The sequence below is a fragment of the Amblyraja radiata genome, chromosome 14 (genome assembly GCF_010909765.2).
Source record: "Amblyraja radiata isolate CabotCenter1 chromosome 14, sAmbRad1.1.pri, whole genome shotgun sequence".
Taxonomy (NCBI): domain Eukaryota; kingdom Metazoa; phylum Chordata; class Chondrichthyes; order Rajiformes; family Rajidae; genus Amblyraja; species Amblyraja radiata.
The window spans coordinates 55103347-55120738 of record NC_045969.1 but is presented as its reverse complement, the minus strand read 5'-3'; the positions used below and the strand labels follow the sequence as shown (position 1 = coordinate 55120738).

General features: G+C 48.8%; 1 protein-coding gene across 1 annotated transcript in view; it reads left to right on the top strand.

The window, feature by feature from the left end:
* Nucleotides 1–279: 279 nt before the first annotated feature.
* The window catches only part of LOC116980799 (cell surface A33 antigen-like), a 64636-nt gene continuing 47523 nt past the window's right edge, over nucleotides 280–17392 (top strand). Inside the window, exons 1-3 of the mRNA XM_033033393.1 lie at nucleotides 280–590; nucleotides 8530–8702; nucleotides 12347–12560. Coding sequence (XP_032889284.1) covers nucleotides 557–590; nucleotides 8530–8702; nucleotides 12347–12560 — 421 coding nt within the window. The 5' untranslated portion in view covers nucleotides 280–556. The remainder of the gene's footprint in view (nucleotides 591–8529; nucleotides 8703–12346; nucleotides 12561–17392) is intronic.

Below are 17392 nucleotides of genomic sequence, written 5' to 3'. Positions count from 1 at the left end.
TCCCTGGAGAGGAGGAACGGGTGACGTTTCGGGTCGGAGCTCTTCCTCAGACATTCTTTATTGGTTTTCATAAAGACCGTTTTTATAATGACCCCGGGGCACCAGCGGCCGCTGAGAGGGAGGACCCCGGCTCACCTGGAACCGGCTCACCTGTGCTTCCTCTGCCTGTCCGCACGGAGAGTACAGGAGGGGAGAGGTAGAGATAGAGGGGGCAGGACCGGGGTGTGTCTGAGCCCAATCACCGCGGCGGGGAGGGTGGTGGAGGTGCTCTGATTGACACAATCCCCGTTTTCCGGGTGGAGGGGAGCGGCGCGGCTCTGCTTACCTGTGCCCGACCCCGGCTCACCTGGACCCGGCTCACCTGTGCCCGACTCACCTGGAACCGGCTCACCTGTGCCCGACCCCGGCTCACCTGGACCCGGCTCACCTGTGCCCGACCCCGGCTCACCTGGACCCGGCTCACCTGTGCCCGACCCCGGCTCACCTGGACCCGGCTCACCTGTCCTCCCTCCCTCGCTGTCGGGGCGAAGCTCCCGCGGCCGCTGCTCTCGGCGCAATGAGCGGCGCCGCGCTCCTCTACCTGCTGGCCGGTAAGTGTGGGATCTGGACCGGGCACACCTTGCACACTCGCCCTGCTCACACCCACTCCCCCCGTTCAGCCCACACAAGGGTCTGGGCTCACATCGAGCTGCCGGGACATTGCAACCTGTAGCACCTTTACCTGGTCGCCCGGACATTAACTTTCAAATGGTGAAAGTCTCCAAAACTCCGAGAGTTGTGCGCGGTGTAAGCACAGCCGAGACTGGGAGAGTTGGTAACTTGTACAGTTGGGCCTAGTTCATCTATCATTATGAATCTCATCTTTAAAATACCTGGAATCATTGAGTCATAGATTGTGGAAACTGGTCCAACCGGCCCGCACCGAGCAACATGTCCCAGTTACACCACCGCCTGCGTTTGGCCCGTATCCCCCAAACCCTGTCCTATCCATGTCCAAATGTTTCTTAAACGTCGCGACAGTGTCTGCCTCAACTGCCTCCTCCGGCAGCTCGAACATTATATCCACCGCCCTTTGTGTAAAGCAATTACCGCTCAGGTCTCCATTAAATCCCCCCCCCGACTGAAAAGGTGCACCTGGTTGGATCTTGTTCTGAACTTGGGTCGTGTTGGCAACTGTGCGGGAACTTGTGCGGCCACATTTGGGGATTGGAAACTGGGTTGGGTTTCCGCGAGGAGACGGAGGGAACTGCAGATGTTGGTTTAGGGGGGGAAGACACAAAGTGCACAAAAAAGACACAGACTGGAGGAATGTTGGAGACCAGTGTGAAGAATGGTCCCGACCAAGAACATCATCTATCCATGTTCTCCACAGATGCTGCCTGTCCCGCTGGGTTACTCCAGCACTTTGTGTCTTATTCAGGATCTCCATGAACTGGGATTATTTTAGATGGCGTATCTCGGTCGGCATGGACGGTTGGGCCGAAGGGCCGGTTCTCCTATTTCTTCTCTCGAGAGATGCTGCCTGTCCCGCTGGGTTACTCCAGCGTTTTGTGTGTGACTGTCTGACCGTCCGGTTTCGGGGTTGGAGTTGGCCTGCGTTTAACGGCGGGTTGTGTGGTGGTGGGGTTTAGTAATGTCAGTGTTTAACCCCCAACACCCGGCTGCCCGCTCCCTGTCACGTCTCCAGCAGCTCAGTCTGAGCCCAACCGCACCGGGCCTGCCCGCACCGTGCACCCGCATTGTTTATCGATATACCCTTACATGTACATTTCAAATCACTGCAGGTAGACAAAATGCTGGAGTAACTCAGCGGGACAGGCAGCATCTCTGGAGAGAAGGAATGGGTGACATTTCGGGTAGAGCCATTTCTCCTCATCCTTACATTCAGCTCTCACCCCCAACGACCACATCTCTCTTCACCCACCCCCCTCTCATCCCCTCTCCCTCCCACCCATATCCCTCATTCCAGCTCCACTCCTCCTCCTCTCTCCTTATTTGACATTCTTTTGGTTCCTTAGTCACTTACCCCACCCACCAGCCGATCACCCCCTCACCTGTATCCACCTATCACTTGCCAGGCTTTGTCCTGCCCCCTTCCCTCCCTCCACCTTTCTTACCCCCCTTACTCCATCAGTCTGAAGAAGGGACCCGAAACTAAACGTCACTGGTCCATTCCCTCCATAGATACTACCTGACCTGCTGAGTTCCTCCAGCACGTTGTGTTTTGCTTTAGAAGAACTTTCTTCTTAAAATGTTAAAAGACTCTTCATTTCTTGTGAGTGGGTCGTTGATTAATGGTCTGTACCAAGAAAGCACATCACCGCCTCTACTTGCTCAAGAGACTGAGGAAGTTTGGCGTGTCTCCAGTGGCTCTTACAAACTTCTACAGATGCAACACAGAAAGCACACTGTCGAGTTGCATCACAGCTTGGTTTGGAAACAGCTCTGCCCAAGACTGCAAGAAATTGCAGAGAGTTTTAGATGTAGCCCAGTCCATCACACAGACCCAACTCCCCACCACTGACTATCTAATCCTCATGCTGTCTCGCAAAAGCTGCCAACATCATCAAAGACTTGTCCTGCCAGAGTCATTCCTTCGTCTCCTCGCTCCTGTCCGGCAGAAGGTACAGAAGCTTGAAAGCGTGCACCACCAGACTCAGAAACAGCTTCTTCCCCTCTGTTATCAGGCTTCTGAACTGTCCTTCCATGAGCTAGAATACTGTCTGATTCACCTCTACCCCATTGCGGACATTGGACTTTGTCTCTGGAACTGGTTTGCTGCCATGCTGATAACTATATTCTGCATTCTGTATCTTCCCCATAGCTCTATCAATTGTACTGGAGTTTGGCTTGACTATATTTATGTGTAGTATTATCATAGCAGGCAACAAGCAGCATTTTTTTTCATGCTACCTCAGTACAGTTGACAATAATAAACCTAAACCTAACTCAGGCCAAAGCTGACTTGGAACAAGCTGCCAGAGGAGGTAGTTCAGGCTGGGACTATCCCATCTTTTAAGAAACAGTTAGACTGGTACATGGATAGGACAGGTTTGGAGGGATATGGGCCAAACGCAGGCAGGCGGGACTAGTTTAGCTGGGACATGTTGGCCGGTGTGGGTACGTTGGGCCATGCTGTATCTCTTTATGACTCTATGACTTCCTTATCATTTATCTGTACATTGGGAACGGCTCGATAGTAATTGTGTATTTCTGCTGACTGGATAGCACACAACAAAAATGTTTCATTGTCCCTCGGTACACGTGACAATAAACTAAACTAACTAGGGTGGAAAACTCAAATATAAGGGGAAATAGCTTTAAGATGAGAGGGACAACGTTTGAAAGATGTGCAGGGCATGTTTTTTTACACAGATGGTAGTGGAGGCCTGGAACGCACTGCTGGGGGTGGTGGTACCTTTGGCCTAAATCAGTCATTTTGTGAATGGAAACTTTTAAATCAATGCATTAAGCTGTCTGTGTTGTTTGGCCCTCCGTTGTCACCCAGAATATCGGTGTGCTGAGCTAATCATTTATGGAAAACGTACGATTCGGTGGCTTATGTCAAATAATGAACAGGGTATGGGAAGGTGATTGAGAACCTCGTAAACTGGTGCCGAGACAACAACCTTTCTCTCAATGTCAGCAACACGAAGGAGAGGATGCGACTATTCTCCGAGTTGCGTCCTCGCCCTACCACCTGGATTGGAGCGGCCTTTCCTGCCGGGGACACGGACCAGAGCTTCAGCAGCGGCAGCGCAGCGCTCGATACATAGCGGAGCGGGCGATTGCTCACCTGGATCACCGTCGAAGCTCCGGAGTGTTGGGCCTGCTGCTTCTACATCGGAGCTGCGGTTTGGAGAGTTCCCAGCGTGGGCGGCGCTGACTTCAACACCGCGGCGTCCTAAGGGCCTTTGCCGAGGGCCGCCTGCGTTGAATCTCTACCCATTGTGGCCTGTGGACTTCGGGAGCCACGGACTCCAGTAGGAGGTGGCCAATTTGGATGTCCAAGCCGCTGAGGATGCCCTCCAGTCCCAACGTCGGACGTCCATCACCCCGTCGAGCGGGCCTGAACATCGGGCTGCCCGTAGCGGCGACAGCGGGGGGTTCGGGAGCCCCCCGACCACGGGAGGACAAGAGAGGAGGATGACTGAATTTTGGAGCCTTCCCTCACAGTGGGAAACTTTGATCCCACTGTGTGGGGATGTTTGTGTTAAAGACTATTATTATTCGTGTGGCTGTATGGCGACCACACATTTCACTGTACCAATTGGTACATGTGACAAATATATGTATATTGTATCTTGATAGTGATCAACTTCAGGAAGCGAAGCGGTACTCACACCTCGGAATACATTGATGGCACCATAGTAGAGATGGATGAAAATATCACGTTTCTAGGAGTAAATATCACCAGCCATTTGTCCTGCACCAGCCATATCGAAGCAATGGCCGAGAGAGCCTCGACTTCCTTACTAGGCTGAGGAAGTTCGGCAAGTCCCCAACAACTCTCACCAACTTCTACAAATGCGGTGTAGGTGGTATTTTATCAGGATGCTTCACAGCATAATTTGGGAACAGCTCCATTGAAGACCTGTAGGGGGTTGTGGACGCTGCCCAGACCATCACACAAACCAACCGCCCTTCCACTGACTCCATCTTCACCTCACGCTGCCTCGGCAAGGCCACCAGCATAATCAAGGATCAGTCTCACCCCAGTCACCCCCTCTTTTCCCCTCTACCTTCAGGCAAGAGGTACTGACGTGTGAATACGCATACCTCCAGATTTAGGGACAGTTTCTTCACAGCTGTTAGCAGGCAACATGGTGGCCGATTAGGAAAAGGGGAGATGCAGCGAGACCTGGGTGTCATGGTACACCAGTCATTGAAAGTGGGCATGCAGGTGCAGCAGGCAGTGAAGAAAGCGAATGGTATGTTAGCTTTCATAGCAAAAGGATTTGAGTATAGGAGCAGGGAGGTTCTACTGCAGTTGTACAGGGTCTTGGTGAGACCACACCTGGAGTATTGCGTACAGTTTTGGTCTCCAAATCTGAGGAAGGACATTATAGCCATAGAGGGAGTGCAGAGAAGGTTCACCAGACTGATTCCTGGGATGTCAGGACTTTCATATGAAGAAAGACTGGATAGACTTGGCTTATACTCGCTAGAATTTAGGAGATTGAGAGGGGATCTTATAGAAACGTACAAAATTCTTATGGGGTTGGACAGGCTAGATGCAGGAAGATTGTTCCCGATGTTGGGGAAGTCCAGGACAAGGGGTCACAGCTTAAGGATAAGGGGGAAATCCTTTAGGACCGAGATGAGAAGAAACTTTTTCACACAGAGAGTGGTGAATCTCTGGAACTCTCTGCCACAGAGGGTAGTTGAGGCCAGTTCATTGGCTATATTTAAGAGGGAGTTAGATGTGGCCCTTGTGGCTAAAGGGATCAGGGGGTATGGAGAGAAGGCAGGTACGGGATACTGAGTTGGATGATCAGCCATGATCATATTGAATGGCGTTACAGGCTCGAAGGGCCGAATGGCCTACTCCTGCACCTATTTTCTATGTATCTATGTAACATAACTATCCTATCACCAACTAGAGAGCGGTCCTAACCAACCATCTACCTCAATGGAGACCTTAAAATGATCTTTAATCTGATTTTGCTGGACTTTATCTTGCACTGAACATTATTCCCTTTATCCTGTATCTGTACACTGTGGACGGCTTGATTGTAATCATGAATCAATTTGCTGATTGGATAGCACGCAACAAAAAAAGCTTTTCACTGTACCTCGGTACACGTGACAATAATAAACAAAACTAAATTTAATATCATGAAAACAAAGCAATAAAAGTTGATATCTAATAAGGGGCCACCAAATGCTGACCTGGGCTTGAGTTACAGGGAGAGGTTTGATAGGCTGGGACTATTTTGTTTGAAGCGTAGGAGGCTGGTGCGGTGGACAAGATCATGAGGGGCACAGATAAAATGAATTCTCACCGGCTTTTTCCCAGCGCATAGGATTCTTAATCCGGAGGGCACAGGGTTTAGGTATGAGGGGAAAGATTTAATAGGAACCTGAGGGGCAACTTTTTCACTCAGAGGATGGTGGGTGTAGGGAATAAGATGCCAGAGGAGGTAGTTGAGGCAGGGACTATAACAACATTTAAAAGACACTTGGACAGATATGTGGATAGGATAGGCTTGGAGGGATATGGGCCAAATGTAGACAAATGGGACTGGCTTGGATGGGGACCTCGGTCGGCATGGATGAGTTGGGCTGAAGGGTCTGTTTCTGTGCTGTTCGACTCTATGAAGGTGTCTCCAACCTTAAGCTACACACAACCCAAGATAACTTGCTCAGCTATCTGTAACCTACATTAGAAATTCAAAGTGCTGGAGTAACTCAGTGCATCAGGCAGCATCTTTGGAGAACATGGATAGCTGGCATTTCAGGTCGGGACCCTTCTTCAGACTGAACTTCGAACAGCAGCCCTGAAGAATGGTCCTGACCTGAAATGTCACCTATCCATGTTCTTCAGTGATGCTGCCTGACCCACTGAGTTACTCCAGCACTTTGTGTCTTTTTTTGTAAATCAACAACTGCATTTCCTTGTGCTCCTGTTTACATTAGAGATTATTAAAGTACAATCTTATTTACGAGTATGTTCAAAACTTTAAATTAACCAAACCTTATCACCATTCTGTACTGAGGATTTTTTTCAATCCTTACATACAGGGAGAGGATGTTAAAATCATTTATGTCAGCAAAGAGTCTGTTTGCTGACAAAACATCTTCAGATATCAAAATAAACTTTTGCGGTCAACTAACTGTCACAGTCTAGAAAAACACAAAGTGCTGGAGGAACTCAGCGGGTCAGGCAGCACTTGTGGGAGGGATGGGCAGACAATGTTTTGTGCTGGAACCCTTCTTGAGACCATCGGTCTGAAATCAGTTGTAGGGAAAGATTGGATAGGCCGGGACCTTTTATTTTTGAACGTAGGAGACTGTGGGCTGAGCTTGTGGAGGTTCACAAGAGCATGAGCAGGACGGAAAAAGTGAATGCTCACAAGCTTTTTCCCAGGGTAGAGGATTCCATAACTAGAGGGCATAGACTTAAGTCGAGGGGACAGTGAAAATCTTGCAGCAGCATTTAGGCATATGTGATGCAGTGGGTGGAAATGCTGCCACATACCATCAGAGACCCAGGTTGGATCCTGACCTCATGCTGTCTACGTGGAGTTTACACACTCTCTCCGTGACCACGTGGGTTTCCTCTGGGTGCTCTGGTTTCCTCCCACATCCCAAAGACGTGCTTGTTTGTAGGTTAATTGGCCCTCTGTAAATTGCCCCTAGTGTGGAGGAAGTGGATAGGAAAGTGCGATCACATAGAACTAGTGTGAACGGGTGATCGATGGTGGGCCAAAGGGCCTGTTTCCATGCTGTATCTTTCAATCAATCCAAATAAGTGCACAGTGGTATTCTGTAGGGAGGTTGGATTAAAGTTGCCTGTGTCTGATGTAGGAAAGTTGCTGTTCCTGAACCTGGAGGTGTGGGACTTCAGGCTCTTGTACGTCCTGCCCGACGGTAGCAATGAGAAGAGGGTACGGCCCGGATGGTGGGGATCCTTCATGTAGGGTTGCCAACTTTCTCACTCCCAACTAAGGGACAAAAGGTCAAAATATGGCACAAATTCCCTGACGGCAATTCATTGACTGACTCGGCGTGGCTGGGTGTATGAGTTGGCCCGGGTGCTGGACTGCACACAAAGCCCAGCCCAGTTGAGGAGTTTTGGCCCAAGCCACGCAAAGTCCGGCGCCCCATCCAACTCATGAATTGATGATGAAGGAGGCCATGAGAAGGAGGGGTGGTGGTGGTGTCGGCGGTAAGCGAAGGTCCAAAGGCCGGAATACTGAACGACGGGGCCACGGGCGAGGAGCTGCTGCTGCACTCCATGGGCTGCACTACATCGGGATGGGTGAGGCGGTGCCAGATGAGGAGCTCCGACCCGACATTCCCCTCGAGCCGAGTAGTAGTCAAATACGGGACAAGGGCGGTCCCGTATGGGACAAACCAATATATGTGATGTCCCGGCTAATACGGGACAGTTGGCAACACTACCTTCATGATAGATGACGCCTTCTTGAGGCAGCGCCTGTTGTGGCTGCATTTGATGGTGTGGGCTGGGCCTATTTTTTAAGTTAAAAGACTTCACACAATGTCTTTATAGATTATTCAGCTCTCAATCTCTTCCCAGTTACCACCATTCTGTTTCACACTGCCGGAGAAGGCATCCCGGTCCACTTGCGCTTGTCAGGGTCATAGTTCTCAGAGAGAGCTGACTATACCAAATGTATTTGTGTGTCAGGCAAGCTGGTGGGACGAGAATTCTAATCAGGATTGTGGTGTCGGAGCTGTATGTAGATCACAGATGATTTGAGAGAATGGTAAATGATGTTTTTGAGATTCAGTTGGGCCTATAATTTGGCTAACATTTTTTATTCTCTTTTTTAAAATCTAAAGCACTTACATCCTTGAATGCAATGATGGTCAACGTGAAGGTCCCGCACATGGAAATAGCTCGAGGAGATGCTTTACATTTACAATGTACCTATCAAACCACCGCACCAACTAAAAACAATCTTAACATTGAATGGATTCTAGTCGAAGAAGTACCGAGTGAAATGGAACCAACGGTAAGCATTTGTCTCTGCGGTAGTACTTCTTGAAATGACTTGCTTACAAGTACTATTAATGGTGATGTCCATACACTCGAGATGGCCAGTCAATTCACAAGTTCCGTCACTCAGTGAGTAGGTATGTCACAATACTTACCTTCAGCGGCGTTGCAATTCTGCCACTGGCCGTGTGCGCGATTTTGGCGCGTTTGAGGGGGGGGCGGGGTTAAAACGCGTTTTTTTTCCGACCTGTTTCTGGATTATATTTTGTTGGAGTGCAAAATTTTGCTAAAGAATCGTTCTGACGGCCGTTCTGTGTGTTTTTTAAAAAAAATTGCCCGACAAGTTAATCGCTGGAGTGATTTTAAAATCAGCTTCTGAAGCCGTCAACGCCGACAACGGGGCCGGATTTTATGTAGGGGACAGGTAAAAGAAAGTAGTTTATTTTTATGTATAAAAGTGTTTCTTAAGATGCATTTAATTCACATTTTAAGTTGCGAAACGGTGATTTTTTTCCCCGAAGAACCGGCAGTGTATTTGCTGCCGATATGGGGGAATAAAATTACCTCAGCCTCAACGTTCCAAATGGTCGCGTTCCAGAAAACCCCACTCACAAGCTGATTTAAATGGCCATTAATTTACAGGTATTAAACATTAAATTCCTTCCATTTGGCCTATAAACCCAAGACAATGAGATTTAAAAATTATGTTATAACATTGCTACAGTGAGATTGTCTGTAGCCTACAGCACCCTGCTTGTGCCTTATTTCTTAAATATCTTTGGCGGGACAGTGGAGTTTACACGTTCTCCCTGTGACCGTGTGGGTTTCCTCCGGATGCTCCGGTTTCCTCCCACACCCCAAAGACTTGCGGGTTTGTAGGTTAATTGGTGCTCTGTAAATTGCCCCCAGTGTGTAGAGAGTGGATGGGGAAAGGGAGATAATATAGAACTGGTGTGAACAGGTGATCGATCGATGGTCGGCGTGGACTCGGTGGGCTGATGGTCCTGTTTCCATGCTGTGTCTCAAAACTAAACACATATCCATTGCTTTTAGTCATAAAGGATTTTCAAGTTGAATTTATTTTTGTATGGGTGCAGTCTGTTTATGCTGGAAAGGTTCAGTGTCTTGTAACTAGCAGAGTGGATAAGGGAGAACCAGTGGATGTGTTATATCTGGACTTTCAGAAGGCTTTCGACAAGGTCCCACATAAGAGATTAGTATACAAACTTAAAGCACACGGTATTGGGGGTTCAGTATTGATGTGGATAGAGAACTGGCTGGCAGACAGGAAGCAAAGAGTAGGAGTAAACGGGTCCTTTTCAGAATGGCAGGCAGTGACTAGTGGGGTACCGCAAGGCTCAGTGCTGGGACCCCAGCTATTTACTTTTTTTATTAATGATCTGGATGAGGGAATTGAATGCAACATCTCCAAGGTTGCGGATGACACAAAGCTGGGGGGGTAGTGTTAGCTGTGAGGAGGATGCTAGGAGGCTGCAAGGTGACTTGGATAGGTTGGGTGAGTGGGCAAATGCATGGCAGGTGCAGTATAATGTGGATAAATGTGAGGTTATCCACTTTGGTGGCAAAAACAGGAAAGTAGACTTTTATCTGAATGGTGGCCGATTAGGAAAAGGGGGAGATGCAACTAGACCTGGGTGTCATGGTACCCCAGTCATTGAAAGTAGGCATGCAGGTGCAGCAGGCAGTGAAGAAAGCAAATGGTATGTTGGCATTCATAGCAAAAGGATTTGAGTATAAGAGCAGGGAGGTTCTACTGCGGTTGTACAGGGTCTTGGTGAGACCACACCTGCAGTATTTCGTACAGTTTTGGTCTCCTAATCTGAGGGAAGTCATTCTTGCCATAGAGGGAGTACAGAGAAGGTTCACCAGACTGATTCCTGGGATGGCAGGACTTTCATATGAAGAAAGACCGGATAGACTCGGCTTGTACAATACGATACAATTTATTTGTTGTCATTTGAACCTCATTGAGGTTCAAACGAAATTTGGTTTCTGCAGTCATACACACAAGGAAAAGAACCAAGACACAACGCAATTTACACAAACATCCATCACAGCGCATCTCCTCCTCGCTGTGATGGAAGGCAAAGACTTATCTTTCCCCTGCTCTCCCCATTCTCCTCCCGATGTCAGTCAAAGCCCCCGGCGGGCGATGGTAAGTGTCCCGCGGTCATTAAACCGCGCCGGGCGATGATGTAAGGCCCCGCTCCAGATAATCTTCAACCCCGCAACTCGGGCGGGTGAAGTCGCCGTTGCGGAAGCCCCGAAAAGCGGTCTCCCAGCAGGGACCCGCGGGCTCCCGGTGTTACTGTCTACCAGACCTGCGGTAAGCCTCCGAAACCCCGGGGTCGGGTCGCAGCCATGCGCCACCACCGCTCCGAACTCGGCCAGCTCCGCGATGGTGAGTAGGTCCGCAGGCTCCGTGACTGGAGCCCCAGGTCGTTCCTGCTGGAGGCCGCTCCACGGTGCTAGGCCCCAACGACAACGGAGACCCGACAGAGAAAAGGTTGGGTTCTCCTTACAGGGAAAAGATTTAAAAAGTTTCACCACCCCCCGCCCCCCACACACATACCCCACACACATACCCAGTTTAAAAAAAAAAAAACTACATTCAAACGAGACAAAAAATAATAAGAAGACAGACGGACTGCAGAGGCCGCTGCGACGCTAGAATTTAGAAGACTGAGAGGGGATCTTATAGAAACGTACAAAATTCTTAAGGGGTTGGACAGGCTAGATGCAGGAAGATTGTTCCCAATGTTGGGGAAGTCCAGAACAAGGGGTCACAGTTTATGGATAAGGGGGAAGTCTTTTAGGACCGAGATGAGAAAGTCATTTTTTACACAGAGAGTGATGAATCTGTGAATTCTCTGCCACAGAAGGTAGTTGAGGCCAGTTCATTGGCTATATTTAATAGGGAGTTAGATGTGGCCCTTGTGGTTAAAGGGATCAGGGAGTATGGAGAGAAGGCAGGGATGGGGTACTGAGTTGGATGATCAGTCATGATCATATTGAATGGCGGTGCTGGCTCGAAGGGCCGAATGGCCTACTCCTGCACCTATTTTCTATGTTTCTATGTATCTCAGAACTGTCAATAAAGATGGGCAGGAGTGTGTCCAATGTCCGCCCTCACATCCAGCGGCTGTTCTCACCACCTCCACCCTGGGAACCAAGAAACTCTGACCCAGGTATCCCATCGGTCGAGCACCTCTTGGGTGGCAGTTAAGCCTCAGGATCCACTTCCACCTTATTGAGGTCTACAAGATCACGATGGGCATGGAGAGAGTGAACGCTCACTGTCTTTGTCCCAGGATAGAGGATTCTAAATCTAGAGGGCACAGGGTTAAGGTGAGAGATTTAAGAGGGGTAACCTTTTCACTCACAGTGTAGTCCTTATCTGGACTGAGCTGCTTATGGAAGCTGCAAATGCAGGCAAAAGAGGTTAAGTAGGGACAACTTGGTCATGATGGACAGGATATGCCGAAGGGTCTCGACTCGAAACGTCACCTATTCACGTTCTCCACAGATACTGCCTGACCCACTGAGTTACTCCAGTACTTTGTGTCTTTTTTTGTAAACCAGCATCTGTAGTTCTTTGTGTCTGCTTTGTCCAATACTAAGTTCTACTGTTCTTTTAAGATCGATGTAATCCAGTACTTCTACGACGGATTATACAGCGTTGGAAAAAACTACAAGGGCAGAGTAAACTTTACAGGAGATGCCAACGGGGAAGATTGTTCAATAGCGATCCAGAATGCGCAGATAACTGACACTGGAACCTACGTGGTAGAAGTTACAACACCTTATGACTTGGTTGGTACGCGGAAAGAAACAGTGGATGTGACTGTATTGGGTAAGGGCTTCGGAAAATATTTCTATGCAGATTTCAGCTTGCTTAGTAGTAATGTGTCATTACTAGCTTTCATGTAAAATGTCCAGGTCTTTGAATGCGTTTTTAAATGATACTAGACTAAGTGTTCACACGGGAGGGCGGGTCCCCCAACGCAATATTCCACCTCTCCACCAATTCCAATATTGGTGGCCAGTGGGGGGGCTTTCCTGAGTGCTGGTATGGGTTCTTGGTGTGGCATCTAAGTCCCTCAAGCCTGATCTGCTGGCAGCTCACTCATGGCTGGTGGGCTGGCAGTTGACTCATGACTATTCCTTGAAATTCCTTTTCAAGCAGGGTGCAAGGCCTGTGTGGGAATGAGAAGGAGAATTAAAGTGTCCAACAACCGGGAGATCAGGTTGTATTAGAAATATTAGAAATGCTGCTGTGACCTTGTGTGTGACTGAACAACAAACATTGGAAATGTCTCCAGTAAGACTCTATCTTACTTGACAGTAACACCACAAACTTTGAGTCGCAGATTTTGCCGTGAATATTAAAATGTAGTTTGAGGTTGTTGTTATGTACCGTCATAAGAGGTTTGTGCAGAGCTAAGAAGGGTCCTGACCCGAAACGATGCCTGTCCATTCCCTCTGCAGATGCTGCCTGACCCGCTGAGTTCCTCCACCACTGTACCTTTTATTCAGGATACCAGCAGCTGCAGTTCATTGCAGGCCCGTCATTTTGTTCTTCCCTTCTAATAACACCAAACTTGGTTTCATAAGAGTCAAGAGTGTTTTAATTGTCATCTGTACCGAAAACAGGACAATGAAGTTCTTCCTTGCAGCAGCATAACATGCCTGCGAACACACTGCTCATGGAAAATACAATAAACAATAGAAAGTTAAATACATTAAAAATAACCCCAATATTAGCGCAAACCCCCCCCCCCCCCCCTAAAGTCCCAAGTGCAACCATTACAGGCTTCTGAAATGCAATTTAGATATTTTACTACATTAAAGGTACAAAGGTACATATGGTTCCACAGGAAATGTCCCATCCCGATGCATGACCCTATACTGGAATTAGTAAGATTGGCATGAACTTGCCGCTCGAGACAGGCAATTGAAAGCTTCACGTTGTACATCAATGGTTTGGATGATGGCTTTATGGACAAGAATGCAGATAATACAAAGATAGGTGTTGGGGCAGGCGGTGTAGAGGAAGCAGGGAGTCTGCAGAAGGACTTGGACAAGTACGGAGAGTGGGCTAAGAAGTGACGAAGATATCCGTGATGTCCTCATTCTTTAAGAAACGGGGGTTCCCCTCCCATCATACATATGACCCTCAATCTTGCCTCCTCGTTACCCCACAGCTCTGCCCTTGCTCCCCCTCCCCCTAGTCGCAACAGAGACAAGAGTCCCCCTAGTCCTTACCTTCACCCCATCAGCCGTCGCATACAACACATAATCCTCCAAAATTTCCGCCACCTCCAACTAGCCGCATTTTCCCATCTCCAGCCCTTTCCGCCTTCAGCAGAGACTGTTCCCTCCACAACTCCCTGGTTAACACATCCCATCCAAACCACCCCCTTCCCAGGTACCTTCCCCTGCAACCGCAGAAGATGCAACACCTGTCCTACCACCTCCTCCCTTGACTCTGTCCAGGGACCTCGACAGTCCTTTCAGGTTAGGCAGAGGTTCACTTGCCCACCTCATCTACTGTATCCGTGTTCAAGATGTGGACTCTTGTACATCGGCGAGACCAAACGCAGACTGGGGCGATCGTTTTGCTGAACACCTTCGCTCAGCCCGCCTGAACCAACCTGATCTCCCGGTTGCTGGACACTTAAATTCTCCTTCTCATTCCCACACAGACCTTTCTGGCCTCGGTCTCCTCCATTGTTAGAGTGAGGCTAAATGCAAATTTGAGGAACCGCATCTCATATTTCACTTGGGCAGCTTACAGCCCAGTGGTATGAATATTGATTTCTCTCACTTCAGGTAGCCACGGCATTCCCCCTCTCTCCATCCCTCCCCCAACCAAGTCGCACCAGCTTCTCATTTTCACCCAACAAACAGCTAGCAATGGCCTGTTTCTTTAGCATATCTTTCATTCATTGTTCTTTATCTCTACATCATCGTCTATATCTCTCGTTTCCCTTATCCCTAACCAGTCTGAAGAAGGGTCTTGACCTGAAACGTCACCCATTCCTTCTCTCTAGAGATGCTCCAGAGGTGATGAGGATCCACTCCAAAACCAGCAATACTTTCCTTATGCACAGCACTGCTCTAGAGGAGGTAGAAACATTCACATACCTAGACAGTGTTGTGGACATCACTGGAGGGGCTGAGGCAGACATAAAAAGTAGAATCAATAAGGCTAGCGTGATGGTTAACATGGTCAGGAAGATCTGGAGCTCAAAACACATCTCAATCACCAGCAACATACGCATCTTTAACTCAAATGTGAAACAGGTGATGCGGTATGGATCAGAGACATGGAAAACCATAAAACACACTGCAAACAGGCTACAAACATTCATTAACACCTGCCTTAGGAGAATACTTAACATCTGCTGGAGAGACAAAGTAAGCAATGTGGACCTGTGGAAAAGAACAAGTCAGGAGCCCATTGACTTACAAATTCGAAGGAGAAAATGGAGTTGGATTGGACGCACCCTCAGGAAACCTGCCACAAACATCACCCGACAAGCCCTGAAATGGAACCCCCAAGGAAAAAGGAAAATAGGTCGCCCCAGGAACTGCTGGAGAAGAGGTGTCCAGGCAGACATCTCAACTGGGGAGATCTCGAAAGAACTGCCAACAACCAAGTGAGGTGGAGGACATTTGTCAATGGCCTATGCTCCCTAGAGGAGAAGGAGAAGGAGAAGGAGAAGGAGGAGAAGAAGAAGAAGAAGAAGTGATGCTGCCTGTCCCGCTGAGTTACTCCAGCTTTTTGTGTCTATCTAAGAAGTGACAGATGGAATACAACGTAACAAAGTGTGGAGTCATGCATTTTGGTAGTAGTAATAAAGGCATAGACTATTTTCTCATTGGGGAGAGGATTCAGTAATCAGAGGTGTTAAAGGGACTTGGGTTGGGAGTGCTGGTGCAGGATTCCCAAATGCTCATTTGTATCGGTGGTAAGGAAGGCAAATGCAATGTTAGCATTTATTTTGTGAGGACTTGAATACAAAAGTAGGGATGTAATGAGGGTTGCCAACTGTAGATTGGTTTATGCATGACAACCAATCATATAGGTTAGCATCACTAACCCCACCTTACTATGCCATTTATATTAACACCCACTTCCTACACTGCTCAGTTCTGGAAGCAGTCAGGATGCTCTGACAACTAACAAGCTACTGTACTGCTATAGTTTGCATATCGATTAAAGATGATCTTGGATTACATATCATGTAAAACTCTTGTTTACACTCACTCCCAAATAAGGGACAAACGGTCAAAATAAGGGACAAATTCAGACAGCAATTCATTGATCGACTTGGCCATGGCTGGGTGAATGATGAGTTAGCCCGGGTGCTGGACTGCACACAAAGCCCAGTCGGCGGACCAGCTGAGGAGTTTCGGCCCGGGCCGCGCGACGTCGCACGCAAAGTCCGGCACCCCATCCAACTCATGAACCGATGTATCAGTGGTGTCAGCGGTAAATGAAGGTCCGAAGGTCAGACAGTTGGCTGGGCTGCCGACCGACGGGGCCACGGGCGAGGTGCTGCTGCTGCACTCCATGGGCTGCACTACGTCGGGACGGGTGAGACGGGGTCTGACGCGGGGTTTGGGCACCATGTCTGAATAAGGAGTCCTGAGGAAGGCACCATATCTGAGGAAGGAGGCCAGAGGAGGTTTACAAGAATGATCCTGGGGATGATTTTGGTTAACATATGATGAGCGTCTGACAACACTGGGCCTGTACTCGCTGGAGTTTAGAAGGATGAGGGGGCACCTTATTGAAACGTGCCGAATAGTGAAATGCCTGGATAGAGTTGATGTGGAGAGGATGTTTACACTAGTGGGAGATTCTAGGTCCAGAGGGCACAGCCACAGAATAAAAGGATGTACCTTTAGAAAGGAGATGAGGAGAAATGTCTTTAGTCAGAGGGTGGTGAATCTGTGGAATTACCTCAGATGATGGTGGAGGTCAAATTGTTGGGTATTTTTAAAGCAGAGATTGGTAGGTTCTTGGTTAGTAAGGGTGTCAGAGGTTATGATGAGAAGGCAGGAGAATGGGGTTGGGAGGGAAGGATAGATCAGCCATGATCATCAGTCTGAAGAATGGTCTCGACCCGAGACGTCATCCATTCCTTCTCTCCAGAGATGCTGCCTGTCTGTATCTATCTTTAGCCATGATCGAAATGCAGGGTAGACTATGGGCTGAATGGCCTAATTCTGCTCCTATGACATGAATAGTGCCATAAGCTCAGGATTGAGGAGCACTTCAACAACAACTCCGACCCCCGACGCATGTGGCAAGGCATCCAGGCCATCACGGACTACAGACCCTCCAACACCACCCCCACATCCAGCGACGCCTCCTTCCTTGAGGATCTTAACCACTTCTATGGCCGCTTCGACAGGGACAATCTAGAGACAGCCATCAAGGCTGTGCTACCTGCCGATCACCAACCCCTCACACTCACCCCCTACGACGTATTCGTGGCACTGAGTAGGACTAATGCATGTAAAGCTGCTGGCCCTGACGGCATCCCCGGGCGCGTGCTCAGGGCCTGTGCTGCGCAGCTGACAGACGTCTGGACTGACATCTTCAACCTGTCACTTGCCCAAGCAGTTGTCCCCACGTGCTTTAAAACCACCTCCATCGTGCCAGTGCCAAAA